Raw genomic sequence first — 22,727 nt, 5'->3', positions numbered from 1 at the left:
ATTATTGATTTCGGTTCCGTGCAGACAAATGCTTTTGTGGACGGAGAGGGCCGCACCGAGGTGCTCTGACCCAGCAGCCATCAGAGCAGGCTCTAAGTGGCAGAACTCGCAGCCAGTTTTAAAGCCATTTTAAATGACCGTGAATTATTGTTGTTTTGCTCGTGTGTCACTTATGCCTCATCAGGATGGCTGTCTCGTGCCAAATCTCCAAGTTCTCGCGCAGGCACAGCATCTGTTTCTTTCAAAACAAGTGTTTTGCTGAATAAATGATTTTGGTTTTGTCATTGTTGTTGCTGATACCAAGTGATGGCAGTAACCAGCGCTGCTGGTAATGAAGTGGCAGCAAAAAGCCTGAAAAGGAAAAAAAAAAAAAGAGCACCCAGTGAATAAATTGCACCCTGGACATCACCGGCTGCCTCGTGTGGCCTTTGTCAGCGTTAGTGCCAGGCCATGAGGTGTTTGGGAAGGAGCCTGTGGCAGAAGGAGCCTGTGGAAGGAGCTGGCTGGGGTGGTGGGAGGGAGCTGCCAGGCAGGTGGGCAGCGTTCAGCGCGTTCTGGTGTTCCTCAGACTTGTGCTGCTGTGGTTATAATTAGCAGTGCCACAGCTTGTGCAGCTGCAAGTACAGCTGCTGGGAAACGGCAGGCACAGGTAGCTGAGTGTCACCGGCCACCCTCTGTCTGGGCTCCCCGTCCTTGCACTCTTCCTTCATGCTGCCAGCAGGGCCCTGTCCCACGCTGGTGGTGGTCCCTGTCCCACGCTGGTGGTGGTTCCCAGCCCGTGCTCTCTGCTTGCCTGGAGGATTTGATGCTGGTTGTTAAAAATGACCCAAGATGACAGACGAGATTCAGGAATATTATGTAAACTTTGCAAGAAAATGACCTGAATCCATGACTGAAGGCTCTGAGCGGTTCTCCAGCTGCAAAGAGTCTTCTCTATTTTTATCACCTCTGGGCTTTCAAAGCCCTCTTTTAACTAAAGCTTATTTGCTAATATGCATCTTATAAAAATAAAAGAATTTTTTAAAAAAATGAAGAAGGAAAGGGAAAAAATCCCAAAGAAAAACACCTCTATATAGAAGGTAGGGTTTTAATGAAGAAATATTTTACACCATTCTCCTACAACCTTAGGGCTAATAGCCTGGAACTGGTACTTTGGCTCCTTAAAAAGCCCAACAAGACAAGCCAATTACGGCCTCTGAAACATTTTTATTTTTAGTTCCTTGTAATAGCAATTCATCCTCGGCTATGGTACATTAACTGGAAGGAACAAGAAGTAGTAAGGTTTTGGCATCTTTGTAATAACTAACGGGCTGTGTTTACTGGCGTGTTCGTAGTGCTGGGTGTATTTCCCCCTCTGTGGGGACGGAGCGGGATGGGGAAGGCGATGTGGGATGTGCTGGGGACTTGTCTCTCTGCACAGCCAGCAGGATCCTGCCGAGCTCCCCTGGCCAGGGTGGGCATCGCTGATCCTTTCCCATTGGGAAACGCAAAGAGAGGATGCAAGCACCTGCTGGTGTGGTTCAGCTCAGGTTTATCATCCTCTGTCGTCGGGGGATTTCAGCTGAAGCCGGGCTGCCACAACGATCGCGCTCCCAAAACGGAGCTGGCGGCTGCGGCTGACGCCCTCAGTATTTTTAACTCGTCTGCAATGATTTTTTGGTTTTTCTTTTGCAGTGACATATCTATGATTTCTCCTGTTCCTTACACAAGGTACTGTTCTGGCCTGCCACTCCAGAAGGTGACTGACAGGGAGTTTTATTTAGCTCCAGCAATGGGAACGTTTGAAAAAAGGGTTCCTCTGTTATATTTGTTTTCATTCCTAATGGAAGGAGGCAGGCAAAGGACAGTTCTGAAAGGTTTTTTAACAAATCTGTAAGTCATGCCCCATTACCCTAGGGCTGCTGATTAGATCCAGATTGTTTCTTGCACTACTTAGAGAGGGGTGCAGTCCGCGGTGGAAGCTGCATCCATATATCCATTACACAGCTGCGAGTCGCAGGCCCAGGTGATGTGAAGAGCCTGCCATTAAGTTTATCGGCTGTTATATCCCTGTAGGGTATCGGCTTGTGGCAGGCTGTGCCCCATGGGGCCGTTGGGAGGGCACGTGCAGCCTGTCTGGGGGGGAGTGTTGCCCCCTGCCCCTTGCTTTTGGGGGTTCCTGTGCCCCAAAAGCCACTCGGGGTCTTCTGGTGGCAGACAGGGCATCGCCAGCCTGCTGGCCAGTCTCATTCCAGCTGAGGCATTTCTTTGCTCTCGCCTAGAAAATATACCTCCCTTTTGGGTCAATATTTTGCTTTTCCTTTGGTTTTGTGGTGCCGGTGCCAGACGGCTGGCCCCCGGCGCGGCGGTGGCTGCTGGAGGGACGCCTGTGTGTGCTGGCCTCTAAAGAGCTTTTGGATTGTAGGTGCCATCTGAATAGAAGGAGTTTTATTATTGCATTTTTGCTCTCCATAACGATACTGTAGATTTCTGATATGTTGACAAATTCAAACGGGTGATATTATTTGTGGCTTTCAGGAGTGTAATTATGGCTTCATTGTGTGTCATCGCTCTCAGGATTCAATCTGGGTTTTTAATCCCACACCCTTTTTAAAATCACATCACAGCAGCTCCTTTACTCTTGCCTCCGATCCATTTTCAGACAAAAATGAGAAAGCCTGTGTATATTTGGGGAGGGGACGGGAGTTCAGAGCGGATTAGTGGGTACGGCAGCGCCGTAATGCAATCTGTTTTGATACTTTTGCTCATTTCTGATGAGCAGGGTGATGCTAAAGGCTGAACTCTCCCAGTGATTTTTCTGAAATGCTTTTTATTTTATCAGGAGAAAATGGAGGCTGGACTCAGTTCCTTCAGTGTTTAATAATGTCCATCAGAACCAAACGCTCTTTATTTAAGCTGCAGTAGTAATTAGAGGGTTGGTGGTGTTAAGCAGCCATGGAGTCTGGCTCTGAGGAATGTTCATTGTGCCTCATTAAATTTGGAATTAGTACTTAAAAGGTCAGAAATAAATATTCTGTTTATATTTCAGGGATAGTAAATCTAAATGGTTGCTGTGTGTGCACATCCTCGTCTCTGCTTGTTCCTGCTGAACTGAGCGAGGCACTGCTCCATTTGGTTTAGGCAGCAATCAGAGTGTCTGCAAAAAAGCCCAACCCCAAAACCAACCATGGTTTCATTGATCAGGGGCAGGAAAATGATCTGCTGTATTATATCTAATTATAAAACATCGATATCGGACGCTAAATGCACTTACTTTTTCAGAGACTATATTGCTAGTTTACAGTTTGCAATCTCATGTGTTACGGGCTTTAGCAGTAAGCCAGGCTGTAGGGAAATGGCTTCAGAGGGAGATGCCAGAGGTCAGATCCTTTTAACCTTTATCAGGCTTCCCCAGGTGACTGGCTCTTACATACTCCTTAATAATAACCGAATAGCTTCACATTTCTCCCTGGTCTTGTTTGGGGCTGTTGCTTTGTCCTGTCACCGTGGCTCCTGACCTCTGACTGATGCTCGGAGGCAGTGCTGTCCTCCACAGAAGCCAGCAGCATGCAGGGGGAAATCTTTGGGATTTGCCTGGTGCACAGGAGCTGGTTAGTCTTGTCCCAGTTTGTAGAGAAACCAGGTGAGAAACCATCCTTGGCCGTGCTGGTTGCCCCTCATGTGTGTGGTGGTGTTCCCCAGCTCATGGTCATGGGTGTCACAAGGGATGTTGCTCCATCACCACCACCCAGACGGACGGGTGGCATTTTTAAAGGCCTCTTTTCCTTCCTCTGCCTCCTTCCTGCCTGTCTTCAGAGGCCAGCAAGGAGCAGTTGAAGAAGTTAAGCAACCTCTGGGTAAGAGGCAGCGTGGATGATGCTGTCTCTGCTCCCTGGGATGGCCTTGGGCGAGCAGCTGGGGGCTGCAGGGCTGTTTTTTTTCAGGGCTGGTTGTTTGGGGCTGGTTGTTTGGGCGCTTTGAGTGACAGCGGCTTTGAGGTTAACGTTTTGTGCTGCGACTGTTCTTGGTGGGAAGGAGTCTCAGACCACTTATTTATTTCCCATGGGGTAATAAGCAGCTTGCTCACTGATAATGACTTCCAGCCATCACTGATCAAGGTTTCGTTGGACCCTACTTTGAAATTATCCATGTTTCACAAGTGCAGCTCCAGAGTTTTTATTTAATTTACGTGTATTCCGTATTAGTCACAATACAGCTCAGACGGTAAGAACTCAGTGTTGCTGCGATTTCCTATCAGGGAGCAACAGTTTTATTACAGATGCTGGAGTTTGTGGTTGATTGGCCTGTGGAGAGCAGGACCAAGGCTCAAAGGAGACGGGAGAAGCAGCATCACCTGCCCTACCTTCCCCATGATGGGGGCCACAGATGGCTTTGTGATGTGGCTGTGGTCCTTGAATCCTCCTGCAGCACCAGCAGGAGAGCCGGGCTCCCCGTGCATCCCCATGCAGAGACGGGGGCTGGCACGGAGGAGCTGCTGTGTATTTTGGGAGGATTTTCTGAAACCCTGAACAAGAGACGCACGTTGCAGCCTGGGAGAAAGGTCCACGTTGTTTTCTAGTAATAAAGTGTGACATGCAAGCTTTATTAACAAGGCATGTAGGAAAAAAAAAAGGCTCAAGGGGCAACTCTGAAAAAGTGGCGCTAAACGTGTCATTTTTATGAAGCTGATTTCGTGAAGGGTTCCTACACGCTTTGGCAGGAGGTTGCAGCAGGTTTACAATAATTTGTAGAAGGATGGAAATGTTTTCACCCCGAAGTGAGAAGAAGAGCCAGCGGCCCATGTGGAGACGCTGTAGATTTGTACTGCGGGTCAGCAGCACAGGGGGACGGGTGCCCCCGCCTCGGGTCAGGAGGAACTTTGGGTGTCTGTGCATCCCTGCTGCCTGGGGACCGATGTGACAACCCCGAGCCACCAGCACCGAGGCCCCTTGGTGCCTTTAGAGATGCTCATTTGTATATTTTCTGCATCGCGGCTGAAACCCAGGAATAACAGGCCCTGAATTATTGAGGTGAGGAGGTATAGCGGCTTAACACGTTCCTGATGAACCGAGCTGTAAGCTTCCCCTGCAGCCTCTTTGAGGTGGTGGCTCCCTGCCGGGTCCCTGGCCCCGCTGGCCTTTCCATCAGCACCACCTCTCCCCTCATAGCTCCCTTCCTAGCTGCCTCGGGACGCTCTGGCTTTCACTTCTGTTTTTTCAGGTGTAGGGGGAGCAGAGGTGAGATCAGGTCCCTGTTGCTGATGGGAAAGTCACTGTCACCCCCCGATGTCCGGGTCCAGAAGAGACCTGAATCCATTCTGTGATCCAAAGAGTTGAACCGGCGCTTGTGCATCTTCTTGAAATGTAATGGAAATGGCAGTCCTCAGCAGCAGCTGGGGAAGAAAAAAAAGTTTAAAATTTCCCTGCTGATTGCTTGATTCTGACTAGGTCTGTTGTTGGATTTCTGTTTGTGTTGCTAAGGCAGCAGTTAAAGGCATTTTTTGAATTGGACCCGGGTAAGCAGTGCCGTGCCCCCGTGGCCCTGCCTCGAGCACGCCTGCCTGGGGAGGGCAAGCTAGAAGTGTGGTCCGACACCTCAGACTCCATGCTAGATGCTGTTCAGGGCTTCCTCATGCCTTGAATATATGGTTTATTCCTAGCACACCAGCTTGGGGTTGGATCCTGACAAGCGCTGAGCATCCTTCATTCACGCTGAGACGAGCAGGAGATGAGAATTGGCAGCGTTGGGAGGGAGGCCCTTGACACAGCCTGGGCTCTCTCCCTCTCCCCTTTGATTTTTACAGGAGCAGGTCTGATGATTAAGAAAGTAGCGGTTTGTTTGCTTTTGCCAAAATAATGAAGAAAAAGCGGGCTGGACTCTTGATGATGCATGTTATGAAGAGCACACTGTTTCATCGGCAAAAATGAGCCTTACCTTGGCCCTCTTTTTCGTGCTTTGACTTTGTTCTTGGCGCCTCATTAAGAGAGGGAGCGTATTCTTTTCCAATTAAAATGTTGACATGTTGGAGACGTTCTTCTCAGTCGTTTTGCCTCTGTTTGTAAGTGATTGCACTTTGCAGGATGAACTAGATTTAAATCAAGTGAACTTCGATTGAATAATGCAAACTATAAAATAGCCCTCCTCCATGAAAAATCTCATTCCTTTTTTATTCTCCTGTTTTGATCACGTAGTTTGCATGGAGATAACCTTGACAGATAATCCCACAGCTGAGGAGAGCCCTCGTAAACTGCTGGGCTGCCTCGTAAAGCACCTGGAGCGTACCCGGCTCCTGTCCCTGTTGCCATATTGCTCCATGCCCTGCCTGGTATCTGGAAGGAATTCGCATTAGTAGTGCTTCTTTTAGTGACATGCTGGGTTTGAAGTCTGGGGACAGACCGTGGACATGACTAAAGCCCCCCAGGAGCCGCTCCATTACGTCTTTGGTGTTGCATCCTCCGGAGCAAGGTGGTGCAGAGCATCCTGAGCAGCAGGTGAGGCGTGGAGCAGGGCGTCCCCATGGGGGGAGCGTTACTGCAGGCAACCAAACTACAGCATGGGGACTGCTCGTTTGCTAATAATTTTGGTCAGCCCAGGGTTATGTCTTTTTTATTGTTTCTTTATCAGAAATCAGTAACAAAGCTCCCAGGGATGTTGGCCAGATCTAGCGCGAGGTCTGGATCTGGGCCGGAGCAGAAGCTGGGATGGATGGCAGCATGCGCAGCGTTTCCTCCAGCCTGTTAGGACTGAGAGCGGTGGTGTTTTGGTGGGGTGTTAGTGACGTTTTGGTGAGGTTTTGGTGAAACCAGCTGGAGCTTCCTGGCAGGTGGCCCTGGGTGCTCTTGGATGCTGAAGGTTGGTCTGCATGGAGCTGAGCGCTGTGTGTGAGCTGAGTGCATTAAAAGCTCTGTGATGTATGGGCATGCGCTGACGTTTGCTCTCTGCTTACCCAAAGCTGCCTCTGATCCCTCCTGCCCTCCATCGCTCAGGGCTGCCAGAGCCCCCTTGCAGAGCCCTGGTCTCTGGGAATCACCTCATCTCTCTGGGGAGTGCCATGGTGAGATCCCGGGGTATGGTGGCATCTCCCCCCTGGGCTGGCAGTGGCAGGACTGGCGAGCAAACACAGGATCAGAAATGTTCTGCAGCATTTAAATCTTTGGCGTTGTGTGTTTTAAAAATACATGTGTATGTTTCCTACGGAGACGCAGAGCGCTTTAACAATCAAAGTCGTACTGCAGGAACAAGGATGCAAGAACTGCAGGGACCAGTAGTTTGTGCAGTAAATCTCCTGCGTGACTCTACAGCAGTAATTACTATGTGAAAGTAATAACTGAGCTGTGCTGAGTGCTAGGCCAACTCCCCCGGCTCGCAGATCCTTGCATGTTTCTCTCTGGGAGGCTCCTGTTTGGTAAATTAGATATTGTGCTGTATTTCAGAAAAGGTCACACTTAACCAACGCTGCCTTTGCTTTATTATCTTGGTACAGCAGTATAACCTCAGCCAGGGTACGATTGGATTTCACGTTCGGCTCTGCTGCAGCGGCCCCGCTCCCTCCATCCTGCCGTTGTGATTACGTTAGCAGCAGACTCTGCTTTCCTTTATTTATTGAGACATTAAAGATGCATGCATTTATTTTTACCATGTTCATAATTGCCATAAAAACAGGCCATAGTATCCCCGAGCGGCTCCCTGGGAGGGGGGGTGGCCGTGGGGCGGGGGCGAGGAGGAGCTGAGGGCAGCACGGGAGGGCAGGATGGGGCTGCTGGGGCGTGCGGCCCTTCCCCGTTCCTGGCCTCAGAGGATGCTGCTTCCAACCTGCCGCATCCCACCTCACGGCTCCTGCCATGTTCTGGCCATGGAATCGATCCCACCATGTCCCAGCTCATCCCTCCTGCTCCATCCCAACACATGGCTAACAGGACGCTGCTCCCATTGTGTCCCACCACACAACACCTACCACATCCCACCACACAGCTCCCACTGCATCCCACCACGCAGTTCCTACCATGTCCCACCGTGCAGCTCCCACCACATCCCAGCCAAGAGGATCCCAGCACATCCCAGCTCATGGCTCCCCCTGTATCCCAACGCGCGGCTCTCACCGTGTCCCACCACACTGCTCCCACCATGCCCAGGGTAGTGGCCCCATGCTCTCGTGGGCAGTCGTACCCTGCTCTCTTCCCCTGTATTCTGGCTGCTCTTTCTCAACCAGTTCTGTTTGTCCCATCCTGGCTATGAAAACCAGAAAGCCCAGGCTGTGTAATCTCGGGTTCAAAGACGGAGTTTCAGTGATGGAGTTTGTCAGTGAGTTTTGCCTACAATGACAGATCCATTGACTTTTCTTCCCCTCTTTTGCTCCCCTCCAACTTTCAACCATGTCATCCATTGTCTTTCTTTTTTTTTTTTTTTTTTTTTTTTAATTAATAACAGAGCCCACTGTCTCTGCAAATGAAATGATTTAAAACAAAGAAGAGTGCCCACATTAAATTCTCCGGCAGGGGATTACCTTGCTGGCATTTACATATCCATGCAATAAATATTTTAACATGTTAATTATACACTAATAAGAAAAATACCTTTTGAACTTTCAGTCAAATTGACACACACACAGAACCGAGTCCATCAGGGAATTAAAAGCAATTAGTTTTGTAACGGAGCGCAGTCACATTGTTCCTTCTCCGCAAATTGTTCTGTGGTCACCAGCCAGCCTGGGTTTCGGTGCGCGGCTGCGTGAGGGCTGCCGGGGCCTGCTGGCGGTGGCTGCTGTGCAGATGGGGGCTGGTGTTATGTTGGGGGCAGTGCTGGCTCTGCTGGGACGAGGTGAGGTACCAGGACGAAGCGAGGTGCTGGGACGAGGTGAGGTGCTGGGATGAGGTGAGGTGCCGGGACGAAGCGAGGTGCTGGGACGAAGCGAGGTGCTGGGATGAGGTGAGGTGCCGGGATGAGGTGAGGTGCTGGTCTCCCCGAGGTGCTGGGTGATGCCCCGTGGGCGGCTGCTGCTTTGTACAGGACGCAGAGGGCCCTGTGCGCCCGCCTGCCCCCGATCCCACAGCAAGCAGCCGGTAACTTCTCCCTTTTCTTTTCCTCCTTCCAGACGGAGAACTACTCCTTTGACTCCAACTACGTGAACAGCAGAGCTCATTTAATAAAGAGGTATGTAGGCTGGCTTGAAAGCCCTTTGGTTTGCCCAGCCAAAGCCAGATTATTTAATGTTCTTTCTCACTGTGCTATATGCTACTTGCTTTTTTTATATGCAAAATGTTTCAAGAGTTATCATTTGGTTTTAAAAACGGTATTTACTGCCTATTAAGTCCTGTTGCTCTTGGTTTGCAATAAAGGGAAGTCTTTTTTCTTCTGTTTGGCTCCTATACACTGGGAACTTACAGCAAGTTAGGTAGAGTGCTGTTACCCTGACAACTTTAAAATTCATAGATTTTATTCTATTTGAATGCACAAGAATAAAATGATAGATTTGGATGGTGAGATCTCCCTGCCATGTGAGGCGGGGAAAAAAAAATCTCATTTGGGGGCAGGCAATTGGGTTTGATGCATGCTCACTGTTTTAGTTTGAATACCGAGGCAAAACAGCATTTTGCTAAGATTTCCCTTCCAGGGGTAAAAAAGCAAATCATCAGTTCAGTTGCAACCTAGTAATTACCCATGGGTAAATTTAACTCTTTGGATAAAATCCTGCCTTTGCTGGTGTCCTTCCAGTGGCGAAGTCGTCCCCAGTGGGTTCACGCCTGCGCTGACCTGCTTTAAGCCCCCTAACTTCCCCCAGGTTATGTCAAACCAACAAGTGACCAGCATCACCCTGCGGGAGGCTCTCCCTCCTGCCCTCTCCCTCACTGCCTCTTCTGGAGCCTGCAAAGGCCCTGGCACCCCAGGACAGGTACCGCGGTGGGCAGCTCACCCCAGCCACAGGATGCTGCTTAGATGCAGCGAGGAGAAAGAGTGAGCCCTGGCTTGTTCAGGTGTGCTCTGAGCAGTAAAAAAATCCAATTATCTTCCTGGCTGCGCTCCCATTTGTTTACATCTTAAAAATATAAAGACTATGGGAGCTGCAAGCGCGTTGTTTAAGCAACTTGGGTTCAGCTAGCGAGGGGCAGGTATATTTGCCTGCATTGCGTGTGATGTTTAACGATGCTAATGTGATTGCGAGAGATGGCTTGCCTGCGCCGCATCGCTCCTCATAAGGCAGTCTGCAGGCACCCTGAAAAAAACCAAATCTATTAATCTTCCCTTGTTCACACCTAACATAAAGGCAAGCAGTGCTCCCACCTGCCACAGCGGGGTTTACTCCGGCACAGCATTGTTTGGGAAATGCTGCTGCCGCTGATTCCCTGAGACCTGCCCATCCTTTAGAGAAGTGTCAGCCACGGAAACGTGTTGTGTGGCTGCTGCATTACGGTCTGGTTCACTGCGGGAAAGATAAATGTATTGTAACACAGATTGCCTGCACATTAGGAACAGCAACACCGTGTAGGACAGCGTTTCCCCTCGCTTTCTACCTTTGTCTTGTATCTTAAGTACAACGGATGCCAGGAATGCTGTGCAGACATCTAAGAACAAAAATATTTTCTGTAGCATACTGTGGCATCATTTTCATCCTTTGCCTTTATGAAGATGTTGTAGCTCTTCTATCTCTGGTGAGTGAATCTTCTCAAATCCAGCACTTTAATTAATCTATTTGTACTTTTGCTGTGTTGTCTGCCTGCCTCTCTCACTCACATACGCACACACAAATGAATTGTAGATTTGTAGTGCTTTTTAACTTAAAATTCTTTGATGTTTCCTGGAATCAAAGTCAGTGGCTTCAACAGGGACATCTTTATTTAAAAGGTGATGTTTGAAGGTTTACCAATTTATATGTATTTCGGAGCCCCCCCCCCCGCGTGCTTTGCAAAGCTTCGGTTGGTAGGTGGTCTGCTTGGTTTCCGTGGAGACGCAAAAGGGCTTCACAAAGTAATGAAAATCTGCAGCTCCTCGGTGCTTTGAAGCACAGGCCGCTCCTTGCGCCGACATTTCGGCCTCGATCAGCCAGTGAGGAAGTTCGGTGCCGTTGGTGCAAGCAGAGCCCCTGGCGAGTGTTGGCTGCCCGGGGGTGGAGGAGCGAAGGAGCCAGCAGGGCCGTGCCAGCACGGCACTGGGCCAAAAGCAGGGCATGGGGAAGGTGTCACAGCTCCTTCCCCGCCCTTCTTGGGTGCTTTCTCTGGCAGCCCTCCTTTCCCAAACGTTTTCCTTTCCCCCTGGCATCTGCCTCTGCTTTCCTGTTTGCTCCGGCCTGTGTCTGTACTCCTGGGGAAGGCACGTTTTGTGCACGTTTTGTCGCAGGGCTTGGCGGCAGCAGAAGGATCATCCATGCAGCTGTCTTTGGGCCCAAACTGGCAGCCTCTTGTCCCTTGAGACTCCAGGAGGAGAGCTGGTCCTGGGCTGGTGCCAGTAGCCGGGTGACTTGGTGCACGTTCTCTGTGCCCTGTCCCCATATCCATGTTGGGCAGCACAGCAAGGTGTTCGGTTCATTGGGGCCATCATGCCACTGTTCCCCAAGCCAGTGCCTCTGCACCCAGCTTCCTGCACCCTCAAGGACACCTACTGTGCAGAGAGAAGCTCTTCACTGGCTCCTTGGGAGCGCGTGTGGTGGGAAGGGGACACCCCACATTGCAGTCGCTCCATCCTGTTCCCAGAAGGGCTATGAGAAAGCCCTCCCGTGACATGCTGAGGCTCCCCTGACCCACTGTCCTGTTTGTGGGGATGTGCTGGTTGCTCCATGTGCTCACATCGCTTTTGACCCAGGATGCAGATCTTCCTTTGCGTTAGTTGCAGCTTCCTGCCCCTCTGGGCTGGCTTCCAGGACAGGGACATGAGGAATTTGGGAGCAGCTCAGCCCTTGTATCCCCCTCATGCTGGCCTTGGCAGCTGCAGCTGCAGGGGATGTCAGGGAGCTGGACTGCTGCCAGCTCCCCTCAAGTCCCTGCGAACTTGGACCCAGAATTATGGGGTTGTTTTTAAAAATAGGAATCATGTCGTCATCATGAGAAGAAATTCCTGTTTCCCGGAAGGCTTTTATTTTAAGGCACGAAGCTATTAGGATTTGGCCTGTAACCTAAAGCGCTAAAGTTGAGATCCTTTTTAACTTTAACATTAGGTAATGCAACATGAGGAAGCCTAGTTACAGAAACAGCTCATTGGATGTGTGTGTGTTTTCCATTTTGTCCTTAAGCTCCCTTTTCACTCACAGCTTCCTCGATGCCCGCGTGTCCTGACCTGTGGGCTGGCACCGTGCACGCAAGCAGCCCAAAGCTGGGTGCTGCGTTTTGGGTGTGGGTGCTCAGCGGGGCGGCCAGCTCACTGCCATGTCTCCCCCAGCAGCTCCACGTTCAAGGACTTGGAGGGGAACAGCCTGAAGGACAGCGGCCACGAGGAGAGTGACCAGACCGACAGCGAGCATGACGTGCAGCGCGGCCTCTACTGCGACACGGCCGTCAACGACGTGCTCAACACCAGCGTCCCCTCCATGGGGTCCCAGGGCCCCGAGCCAGGTGAGCCCCCGCCCCGGGTGCGCGGGGAGAAGCTTAGCACTGGCTGGGGATAAGGCTGCGCATCTTCAGAGCGCGGTGTAGATAGAAATTAATCTTCGCGCCACGCCTGTCAGGTAGGTAAGCGTTTAGGATTATCCCGTATTTCACAGATGAAAAACCCCGAGCACCCGTGTGACAGCGCGTGAGCGGCGGAGCTGGGATTAGAGCAGGAATTACCAGCTTCAAGTGTGGGGCTCGTGCCTCCGGATGGAGAGCACCCCCTTCCTGCTCCCTGCTGCGCAGGCGATGCCCAAATGGCTTCCCCAAAAGGCTGGCAGAGCGTGGGCCACTAGTGAGGGGTCCCGCAGAAATTGGCCTGGGCTGGTGGGCGAGGGGTTTGTGTCCCTTCCCCACAGCGTGCGACGTGCTGTCAGCTGTTACGCATCCCCACGTGCGTGGCTGGAAATTGAAGCCCTGATCTCAACCCAGCCTAGTGTCAGCTAGAGGAGAGGAGTCAGAGGAGTTCAGCTGAGCCCAAGACGTCATTTGTACTTGGGCATGAATGTCGCTTTTAATGTCTTACTGATGCAAACATCCTATGCAAACATCCTGTCTTTTTCAATTAAGAAGTATGAATGCGGTTTGGTGCTCCAGCACAGGGAAGCCTCAGGGCGCTTGGCTATATCTTGAGATAAGCTGTAGCTGAAGCTCAAATGGAAGCCCCACTGCTAAAAGACTTAAGGATATGAAAACAAAATGCTGTGATTATGAACTGGTCTTCAGCTGTTTAATTCAATTCATGGTAAACATCATTAAAAGCCTTTGTTTTGCTGTCATAAAAGAGTCAAATGGGGGAGAAAGAGTTCTTGCCATCTGCGCTGCCGAATGTTTTTTTTTTTTTTTCTGGAGAGAAGCTGATCGCTGTATTAATTCTCGATAGAGTCTGTTAAATGGCCGTAGTTAACCCTGTAAGACTCCGCGAGCACAGGAATGCAGAGGTCACCTACCCATTCCACACTGCCAGCCACGCTAATTGGAGAGGGATGGCATCCGCAGTGATAATGTATTTCCAGACAACCCTACTGTGGCCAAAGATGAAAAAAATTAAACATTTATATAACTGTACGGTGGCAGTTTAATTCTCTGAGGACCAGCGCTGTGTCAGAGAATGCAGGCTGATAGCTATCATTTATTATTCTTCTATTACAAAGAAATGCTTTTTCATTTCGATCAGGAGAGGGTTTCCTAAGATGCGTTTGCAGTAAGGGACAACTGTAGGTGCAAAAATGTTCATAATTGATTCCCGTCCTGCTGAATGGTCTGAGCAACATCTGTTAATTTTTTGTCACATTTCTTCACCAAAAAAACAATCTCAATGGACTGCAGATAGGGTTTTACAGAGATTAAATTTCTGATAATTCTGCCGGCTGTCTCTGTTGCTCAGCAGATAACAATGCAAATAAGTTAAGGAGTTGGAGGCAGAGGTTGTTGAATGAGTTACACAAGAAATAAATTTAGTCCAGTCCATTGCCACAAGAGCTCCTTGTTGCCTGTAAAACACCCCTAAAAAATGAAGATCATTTCCAGGAGGAAGCTTCCAAAGGCAAGCTGTGCATCCCCAGTTCCGTGTGGGGCTGTGGGGAACCTGCTGGAGGATACGGAGCTGTTGGTGTAGTATCGTGAGGAGCAGTGCAGGCAGAGAGGTGGGCAGTCGCTGGCACAGAAGCTGAAGAAAAGGTTAAAGAGAGTATTTTCTCAGCTGATTTGTCGAGCAGGGGCTGTATGAAATAATCAGGAAAATTGAGACACTCAGACAACAGCAATAACAGGAGTTCTCACGTGATGGCTCCGGCTTTGTGATTTTTACCCAGTTTCAGGTCAGAGACATGGGGGCGAGAAGGAAAGAACCTGCTACCCAAGGCAGGGTCGCCCAGGATGTGCAGCCCCAGTAGGAGCATGCTGCATGGTGCTGGTCCATGGCTGATGGGAAGCCTGGGTGGATTGCTCTGCCACAGAGCTTGGACCTCTGCTCAGGGCAGTGATTCCTCGGGGAGAACTTTGAAGCTTCATCCATTAGTTCAGCAGTCTTTTTATGTGCTTGGTGGGTAGTCCTGAGCATGCTGAGGCAAGGCACTGGTTGGCACAAATCCTTGCAGCTTGGTGACATCTTGATATAAAGAACATTAATCACGAGGGGATGCAGGACAGTCCCTCAGTGCTGGTGCAGGGTTTAACGTGGACCCATCTGGACAGTCATCACTTACTGAGGTGCCGGGTTTCCTGCAGAAAGAGTTAGGCAGGGGTGTGTCCAAACTCTTTTAGTGCTCTTAAAATCAATCTCTAGGCCTGTGGGTTTGGAGCCTGGTCTTTCAAGACAACATCAAACACTTGTGGACTTGAGGGGGGGAAAAAATCAAAGCTATTTTAATAAATTATTTTCTTGTGAAACTGGCTTATTCAGACACAACTGGTCTCCAGACCAAAAGATGCCTCAATACCCTTACACGAGGCAGGAGCTGCTCCCCATGGGTGGCCTCAGTGCCCATCAATACCCCCTGGTTGGAGGTGGCTTCACTGCCTTGGTGCCACTCCCTCTGGCAGGAGCCTTTTCTCTTCCTTTGGAAATGACCTAGATTTCCAGAAAAATGGCAAACCGTTGTGTGAAGGGTGTCAAGCTTAAGTGGGCAGCAGCAGGTCATCAGAAATACTGCCTGGAGCTCAGCCATGTCGCTTGTTTTGGAAGTAGGACTTCTGCCCAGTTGCTCTTTACCTCAGGATCTTAATTATTGATTATAAATTCATCAGTTGAAAAGATTGCTTTAATTGCTCTGATATGTACCCAATTTGGAGTTCATTATCGTGCAGGATTGTTTTCCTTCCCCTGCTAATTGATACCAAATGGGACATTCAGGAATGCGGGCATCGGGCGCTGCTCCACTTTTCACAATTGCCTTGCTGCTGCTTAATTGTTTGTTTATTTGCAGAGGTGTTAAGCACTGCTAGGAATTTTTATGCACTTTTTTCCTACCGTTGCTCTCAGCTGAACTTTCAAATGGATTTGTCTGAGAACGAGAGATTTGGAAGTGTCTGTTGGATGTCAGCGAGGTTTCAGGTTGGCTGGACAAGGCTGCCAGAGGATGCGGGTAAATTCTGGGGTCCCTGCATGTATCTTGGCCAATTTCTCTGCAGTTTGTAGTGGATTTCCTCTGGGGCTCGGTGTCATTCTGAATCAGAGGACTGGAGGATGCTGTGAGTCCCTGCCTGGGGTGAAGTGCCCTGTGGTGTTGGCAGTGCCTCCCTGGGGCAGCACTGGGGGACGCGGCACCGTGGGAGCTTTGCCGTCGGGTTTGAAGCTCCTGACGTTCATTCCTCCCAGCAGCGTGGGGAAATCTCAGCGTGAAGGATTTTCTAGCACTGCAAAGTGTGGTGGTGCTTTTCTCCGTAAGTGGCAGCACGGACCAGATGTTTCGCAGGGTAATTGAAAATTCCATTTTATCAGAAAGCATTTGCTGTCAAAAAGTTTTATCTTTACTTCAACAAAGAGGTTGATTAGATCCCTCAGGACCTGAATTAGCATCTTTGAGGCTAGATACTCTGTTTTGTGATTCAGGTAGTTATTCCTCCCTTGGTTTTGTTCGTACTGGGACTTTTTTTTAATGCCTTTGCCCTCTTCCCAACATATCATTTATGCAGGTTCGGCTTGTTTTCTTTTTGTGGACGTATACAGGCACACAGATCTGCTTAAATATTTTCTATTACCTTTTTCACCTTGCCTTGAGCCAGAACCATTCTTGTACTCTGTAAGTCACAGGAGCTCTTGTCAGTGTAGAAATCAGAAAAGAACTATTTCAAATATGTGTTTATAATGTTACAAGCAACAGATTTGCAGCGTACTTTAATTCCCAGCGCTGGACAGTATTTTTATCAACAGTTGTGGAAGGAAAACTATTGACCCAATGAAGTGGTGATTCACTGCTTAAGACAAAAATAGAATCCAAAGGAAAATACAAAAATAATAAACATGTACTAATCATAAAAAGCCAGTGTTAGAAATAGTCATCTCAGACATAAAATAGTGAATAGCTTTAAAATCAAAGTCTGGGGGGTTTAAGCAAAGTTTTATGTCAGTAATGTGTCTCCTCAAAGAATTGCTTCTAGAAGCATCATTTTAATTTTCCTGGTGCCAGATCAGTGGTAAAGGTTGGCATGAAATGTCTTGGGTAAAGACCTGATCCTGCATACATTAACATGTTTGATTAACTTTGCTCACAAAGGTAGTCTAGTTGTGTCTGACTCTCATAAACTCCAGCAAGATGAAGGGTTCTTTGAGTAGAAATGGGTTATATTTAAATGCTTGTGTTAAGTCTTCTTTATACTATTGCATAGTATAGAAATAGGCTTGAATGTAAAGGAGAGCCAGGAGCATGATATTCACTGAAATTTTTCTTGCTGGTTGCCTTCCTAATTATTCAGATACATCATCATTTAGTGGATCAGATTTTATCTAGAATATTCCAATTGGTTCTTATGCTCATCTCCATAATATCTGGGTGCATTACAGTCGTGAATTGAGAACATGACTAATGGTATTAACTGGAGGCAAACAGTTATTAGGAACTGTTGATTTTGAAGCTAATTTCCAGCAGCCATTCCACCTGCATCTCCCTTTTATTCTGCAGAAAGGCTATAGAGCTGTATGAATGTGAAGACCCGAGTGACATATTTTAGAGCTTTGGAAGTTGGAAATAGAGCTGCATTTCTCTGGAAGTTTATAAAAATGAATAAAATACCTACTTTATTATTTGTGTATATGCAGCACAAGACATAAAGTATAACATTCATATGTGAGTGACAGCACATCCCTTAAGATGGATAAATGCCGTAAGCTTTCTTTACAGGGCAACGTCAGTTATAGTAGCTCTTCTGATTTCTGTATTGTTGCATAGATCAGTAAAACAGCCTAAGTAAGCTCAGTGGTGCTCCTACAATGGCCAGCGCAGAGGGAGCAGTCAGCTTTTCAAAATAATTTGAAGCCCCAGAGAAGGATTTTTACGGGAATTGGTAATCTGGGCTTTGGGATAAGAAGAGGAGTTGATTGTCTTATGAGTCCTGCACTTTTAAGCGATTGCCTACTGAGCATCCAAGCCTGCTTTGGCCAAAGCCTTGCAGAAGCACAGGAGCTGGAGCAGCTCGGGGCTGGCTGGTGTGGTGGTTACAGATCCTTCAGAGCTGGACACTGGACCAGGCTGGCTCATTGAGGGGCCCAGCTGCTCTTATCACCACGCTGTGCAGGGCAGTGGTCACTCAAAGAGGTTTAATCTGTGCCCTGGTGCTGTGGCGGGCACCAACAGGTCCCTTGCATTACTTCTGCTCTAGGTCCGTAGCTCTGCAGTTTGCCTGAGTAGAGCTTAGAAGAGTCCTCTCTGGAAATTGGTGGTGGGGCAAGGGTGACACTGAAGTCATATCCTTAGAAATAAATGAAAGCCAATCCCTTTTGTACAGCAACAGAACTAAATAACAAACAGATGTGCAACCTCCTTTGTTTGCATAAGAAGCGTTATCATATATCCCACATTCCTGGCACTCTTTCTTCAGTCTCCACATTCGTTCCATTAAAAATGATTCTTGCAATGTCTCCATCACTGCAGATACTCAGCCAGCATCACAGAAGTTATAACCTTTACATCCTTGAGTCCTTTCTGTGTAAGCACAGAAAATACTCACCAGATGTGAACATTTTGGCAACTTAGAGAGGAAAATTAAAACTTGGATCCATGCCCTGTTGTGTAGGTTTACAATGGATGAACAATCAATCCGGAAAGTTGGTGGGTTTCTAGTGTTTTATTGTACTCTTTAATGAGATTTTGTCCAATTTAGTTATTGCTTATCCATATTTTTGCTGGGTGACTGGAGAACAATTTGTAGGAGATGCAGAGAGTGATATTTCTGATCGGATAGTTTCAACTTCTGTGTGGGCTTGGTTTTGTTAATCACTCCAAAACTCTAGACCCAAGCAAAAGGCTCGAAGGGCAGCTCTGTGTGAGGGTTCAGCTGCAGGACGAGGCGGTGCTAACCTGCTTCCCTGGCTCTCCCAGCTCATCCTTTTCCAAAAACATCACACTATACTTAGATTTTCAAATATTGCTAAGATAAACAAACATTTCAGTGAAGCTTGCAGCTTCCTTTTCCCTTATAAACAAGCCAAAAAAGCTCATGTAGGCTTTTTTTCCCTTTGACAGTAACCTCTAAGGAAACCATTAACTCTTTCTGTCTCACAGTGGTTAAGATTAGTAACGGTCAAGGTAATGGCCATCATATTTAACAGTGGGAAAGGTATATGAATAAAAACTAACCTTCTGCTAACGCAGCAAGTGAGCACTTCCCAATCTCCTCCCGTAATCAATCTACATCGTTAATGACTCTGAAAACAGACTGAACTGCTGGGGCTGGCACCAGGAAACTTGCATTACAAACTAACCGTCTCTTATTAACCTTTTGGTGTTTCCTTCACAACACTAATTACAGCCAAATAGAACTACTGTTTGTGAAACTCTTAAGTTAAAATACAATTTTCAGAGGAAATATGGTAAAATCCAAAGCTCCTGTTTGCTTGGCCTTTCTTTTTAATTATGATGGAGGATGGCTGTTACTTGTTTAACAGAGGCTTACATGATTAATGCTGTAATGTTACTGTAATTAAAACACCGAAAAAGATGTGATTGGAGCCTGTATAATTTACAGACATCTCCACATTCTGGTGGCAGAGCAGCTCTAAGTGTTGCAAAGTGGAATCATAAAAATTTATTCTAATTAAAATTGCCAGATTGACTAAACAACAGGTGACTTATGTAACTCGAGCGACTTGCTCTTTGGGTGAGAAATCATCTGAAATCAGTGAATTATACAAAGCTGTCTATTATTCTAGTAAATGGGAAAGTGTGTGCTTACCATGGCAACCTGCATCAATTTTGCTGCCGCTGGAAAATACAGGGCCCTTTATTAAAGGAATAATCACTGCAAACAGTGCGCTGACCCTCGGCCTCTGCAGGCTTTTGGTACACGGCATCACGTTAGCATGGATCGTTACAGCGTGGTGTTCTGGTCACAAGCAATTGCTATCAAATTAAATAACTCCTGGTGCATTACAACATGCACCCAGTCATGAAGGGGTGATGAGGAGAAAGCACTGGTCTTTGCCTCCATCACCCTTTTGGGCTTGAAGGGTGGTGAGCGCATCCCCACTCCTTCCTCTGGGTCAGCCAGCAAAGGCTGTTGGCTTTTCCAGCAGCTCCTTGAAGCCATCCCCAGTGCCTTGGCCAGGCAACAAGGGACGAGGAGCAAGTTATGGGGGCTGTCACGCTGCCTGCCTCCTTTTGATGCAAGTTGGGTTGGTATTTTTTTCCCTGCTAGTGATCAAATTGCTGCGAATAACTTTATGTGTGCCATAAAGAAAAATCATAGTCCCCTCTTCGTTTGAACCTCTCTTGATTACAACTGCGTCACGTGCAAAGTGTCACAGGGATGGTGCAGGGGAAGGAGCCCACCATTTTCTGAAAGGAGGTGCATATGGGTGAGTGTCTGAAATGCTCTAGCTCCAGCAGATTACGACTGAAGGGAGACGTAGCACAGGGTTTGTATGTAGGTTGTTTTACTAAATGATCTATGTAATAATGTATAAGTCAAAACTCCGTAATAATTGGCACCAAACAGCAAAGAGAACTTGCAGCTTTTATCTGTCTTAAGGGAAGTGCTGCCACTCAAAGCTGGTGAGCGCTATATTTTATTTCTTATACAGCATATATGAATGTAAGAGAGTAGATATTTTTAAATAGGTCACAGAATTATTAAAAAGTTTTGCAGCTTTTCTTCACTGCAGATGTGCAGGTGTGCAGCTGAGTGTCTTGGGCTGGGAAGCAGAGCCTGGCCAGACGCAGGCTGGTGCTTGTGTTGCCTTTGTTTGTCTGTATCCCTGCATTAAACCTCTGTGTCTATTTAGAAATTCTTCATAGCAAGTATATTATAGATATATGCTAGCCACAATGTGTATGATCACAGTAAGCATTATGTGGCCCCATTTTTGCTGAGTATCTCTAGTAGCAATGATAAACCTCCCCATTCTCAGCATTAGTTCTGTTAGTGTTTCTATTTTTCGGCAGAAAAATTTCTTTTGTTCCATTTTCCTTATTTTCACCCTCTTTCAAGTGTGGAGAATGGCTGGCTTTGTAACCAACTTCATTAGCTACTCGCGTGTTGTGTTTCATTACTGATACCCGCAGACGGCTCCGAGTGACAGCACGGAGCAGCAGGTGACCGACTGCCACCACTGTGTCGCTTCATGTTCGGGCAGAGATGGTCACGCTCGGGGCGTGGAAGTGAAGTCAGGTCAGGAAGGGTTGTGCCCTGGGTCTGGGATTGTCAATAGGAGAAAATCTGAGTATGTGGAAAGACTAGCTTTTGTGAAGGCAGAGCTTTTATCCTGAAGAAATCCTGGGTTAAAGTGGGTCCCTGTAGGAAAAGGAGAAAATTGAACCAAAAAAAAAAAGAAAAAAGGATGAAAAAATCCCTGTCTGAATTGAAGCGATAGGAAATGAAAATTGCTGAGATATACTGTCATGTGGGTAGTGGTGCTACCAACCTTGTGCTGCAGTAATTACCTCTATGCATGCAATTTGTGCTCGGCTACGAATGATTTCCCACATCATCCGGTGCCCAGGCTATATTCAATCAGTCCCAGCTGGAGAAAACTATCTTGGATCATTTTGTGAGATTTCACCACAGATGCTACCTTGCATCTTACGGAAGCACTTGAGAACCGTAAGCCACAAAGCGTCCCTGGCACTGGCGCGGAGGCGTGGGGACGGTCACAGGAGGTTTCCTGTGGCAAAGGGAGGGTTGGGCAGGGAGGGGGGGACAGCTCCTTCTGCAGGGTGCTGAGCACCGAAGCTGCAGGTGGTGGGAGTTAAAGCAAGTAGCTCCTGGCCCTTCCTAGGGACAGGGCTTTGCTCTGCTGGCTGCATGGTGGGGAGAGTGGATGCTGCGGTGGTTCTTGCACCGTTTAAGTGGTAAACGAAAGAGGGTGAGAGGCGTTGGTTGGAGTTTTTGCAAGAAGCCTAAGGAAGCAGGTGTCCACACGACTTGCAACCCAAAATAGGCCTGGCATTTGATTCCTCTGGCTGCTTTGCAAACGTCAGCTTCATTAAAGACAGCCAGACTTCTGTAAAGATTCAGGAGGCCTACTGCAAATCACACTTGTCGACTGCAGCATGTACAAGGACTGTGCTTCCCGTATTAAGGTGTCAACTGGTGCCTTAAAAATCCATCCTTTTCCTCTGGTTTTGCTTGTCTGAAGGGACAGGAGGAAGAAGCTAGTGTGAGAGCAGCAGCAGGTGCTGCCATGTCTGCTCGGCCGTGCTCTCCAGCAAGCTGGCTTGATGTGTGGACAGCTTGCGACCCAGGTGAGGAGCCGCCGGGTTTGCAGGGGAAGAGGAATGGCTCTCCCCGGTCAAGTCATCTTGATTCTGGATTAGATACAGCTCAGTGAGAAGCTACAACGGGGCATCTACCGTTTGGGAATTTGGCTAGAAATCTGAAGCCAAAACCATACATAGCAGTAAATAAGGAAAGGTCAGAGAGCCAGAAGTGTTATTGGAAGCTGTAGGTACATTAGTGGAATGTATAAATAGCTTTGGGGAGTGTCTGGCACACCCAGGTGGGTCTGTCGATGGGCCACTATATATATACTGCACTTCCATTTGTTTCCTGGTTTTCGTTCTCTGAGTTTACCAGCTATTTGTGCTGCTGACATTGCTTTTCACCAGCATGTTTCAACTGAAGCTGTGTCTTCTTGATGCTCCAATCTTCCTGTCCTTGCTGTTCCTCTGAGTCCGCCCCTGAGAGCGCACTACTGCAGTCTGCCCTGTGACACTCACCGCTTGATTTTCGTGTTCTGCATCTGTTTTGACATGCAGTGCTTTTGCAGCCACTCTCTGATGAGTTTTGGTCCCTTAGATGCATTGATTTACAGACCTTTCCTCTGCAATACAGCTTCTCTTGATGACAGTCCATGAAGCACATGATAACTCAGCAGCCTAAATTATTCAAGGAGATTGAATGCGTTTGGCTTGTTCTAAACTTTTGTTTCCTTTCAGGGCTGTCAGTAGAACAGGTAACCATGATGCTTGTATCAAACTCATTCAAGTGCCAGGGAGACACAAACAGCTCAAGTACAAC

The 22,727-nt window shown here is 48.0% G+C and overlaps 1 protein-coding gene across 2 annotated transcripts in view; it reads left to right on the top strand.

The window, feature by feature from the left end:
- The window catches only part of PCDH19 (protocadherin 19), a 57,226-nt gene that overhangs the window by 16,685 nt on the left and 17,814 nt on the right, over positions 1-22,727 (top strand). Inside the window, exons 3-4 of one of the 2 annotated variants that reach the window (XM_084534066.1) lie at positions 9,071-9,129; positions 12,349-12,518. In XM_084534066.1, coding sequence (XP_084390192.1) covers positions 9,071-9,129; positions 12,349-12,518 — 229 coding nt within the window. Of the gene's footprint in view, positions 1-9,070; positions 9,130-12,345; positions 12,519-22,727 lie in introns of both variants that reach the window. The other variant, XM_084534065.1, reaches the window with a different exon arrangement.

Source organism: Aythya ferina, assembly GCF_964211825.1.
Source record: "Aythya ferina genome assembly, chromosome: 13".
Taxonomy (NCBI): Eukaryota; Metazoa; Chordata; class Aves; order Anseriformes; family Anatidae; genus Aythya; species Aythya ferina.
The sequence above is the reverse complement of the archived record's forward strand: the minus strand, read 5'-3'. Positions and strand labels throughout refer to the sequence as shown.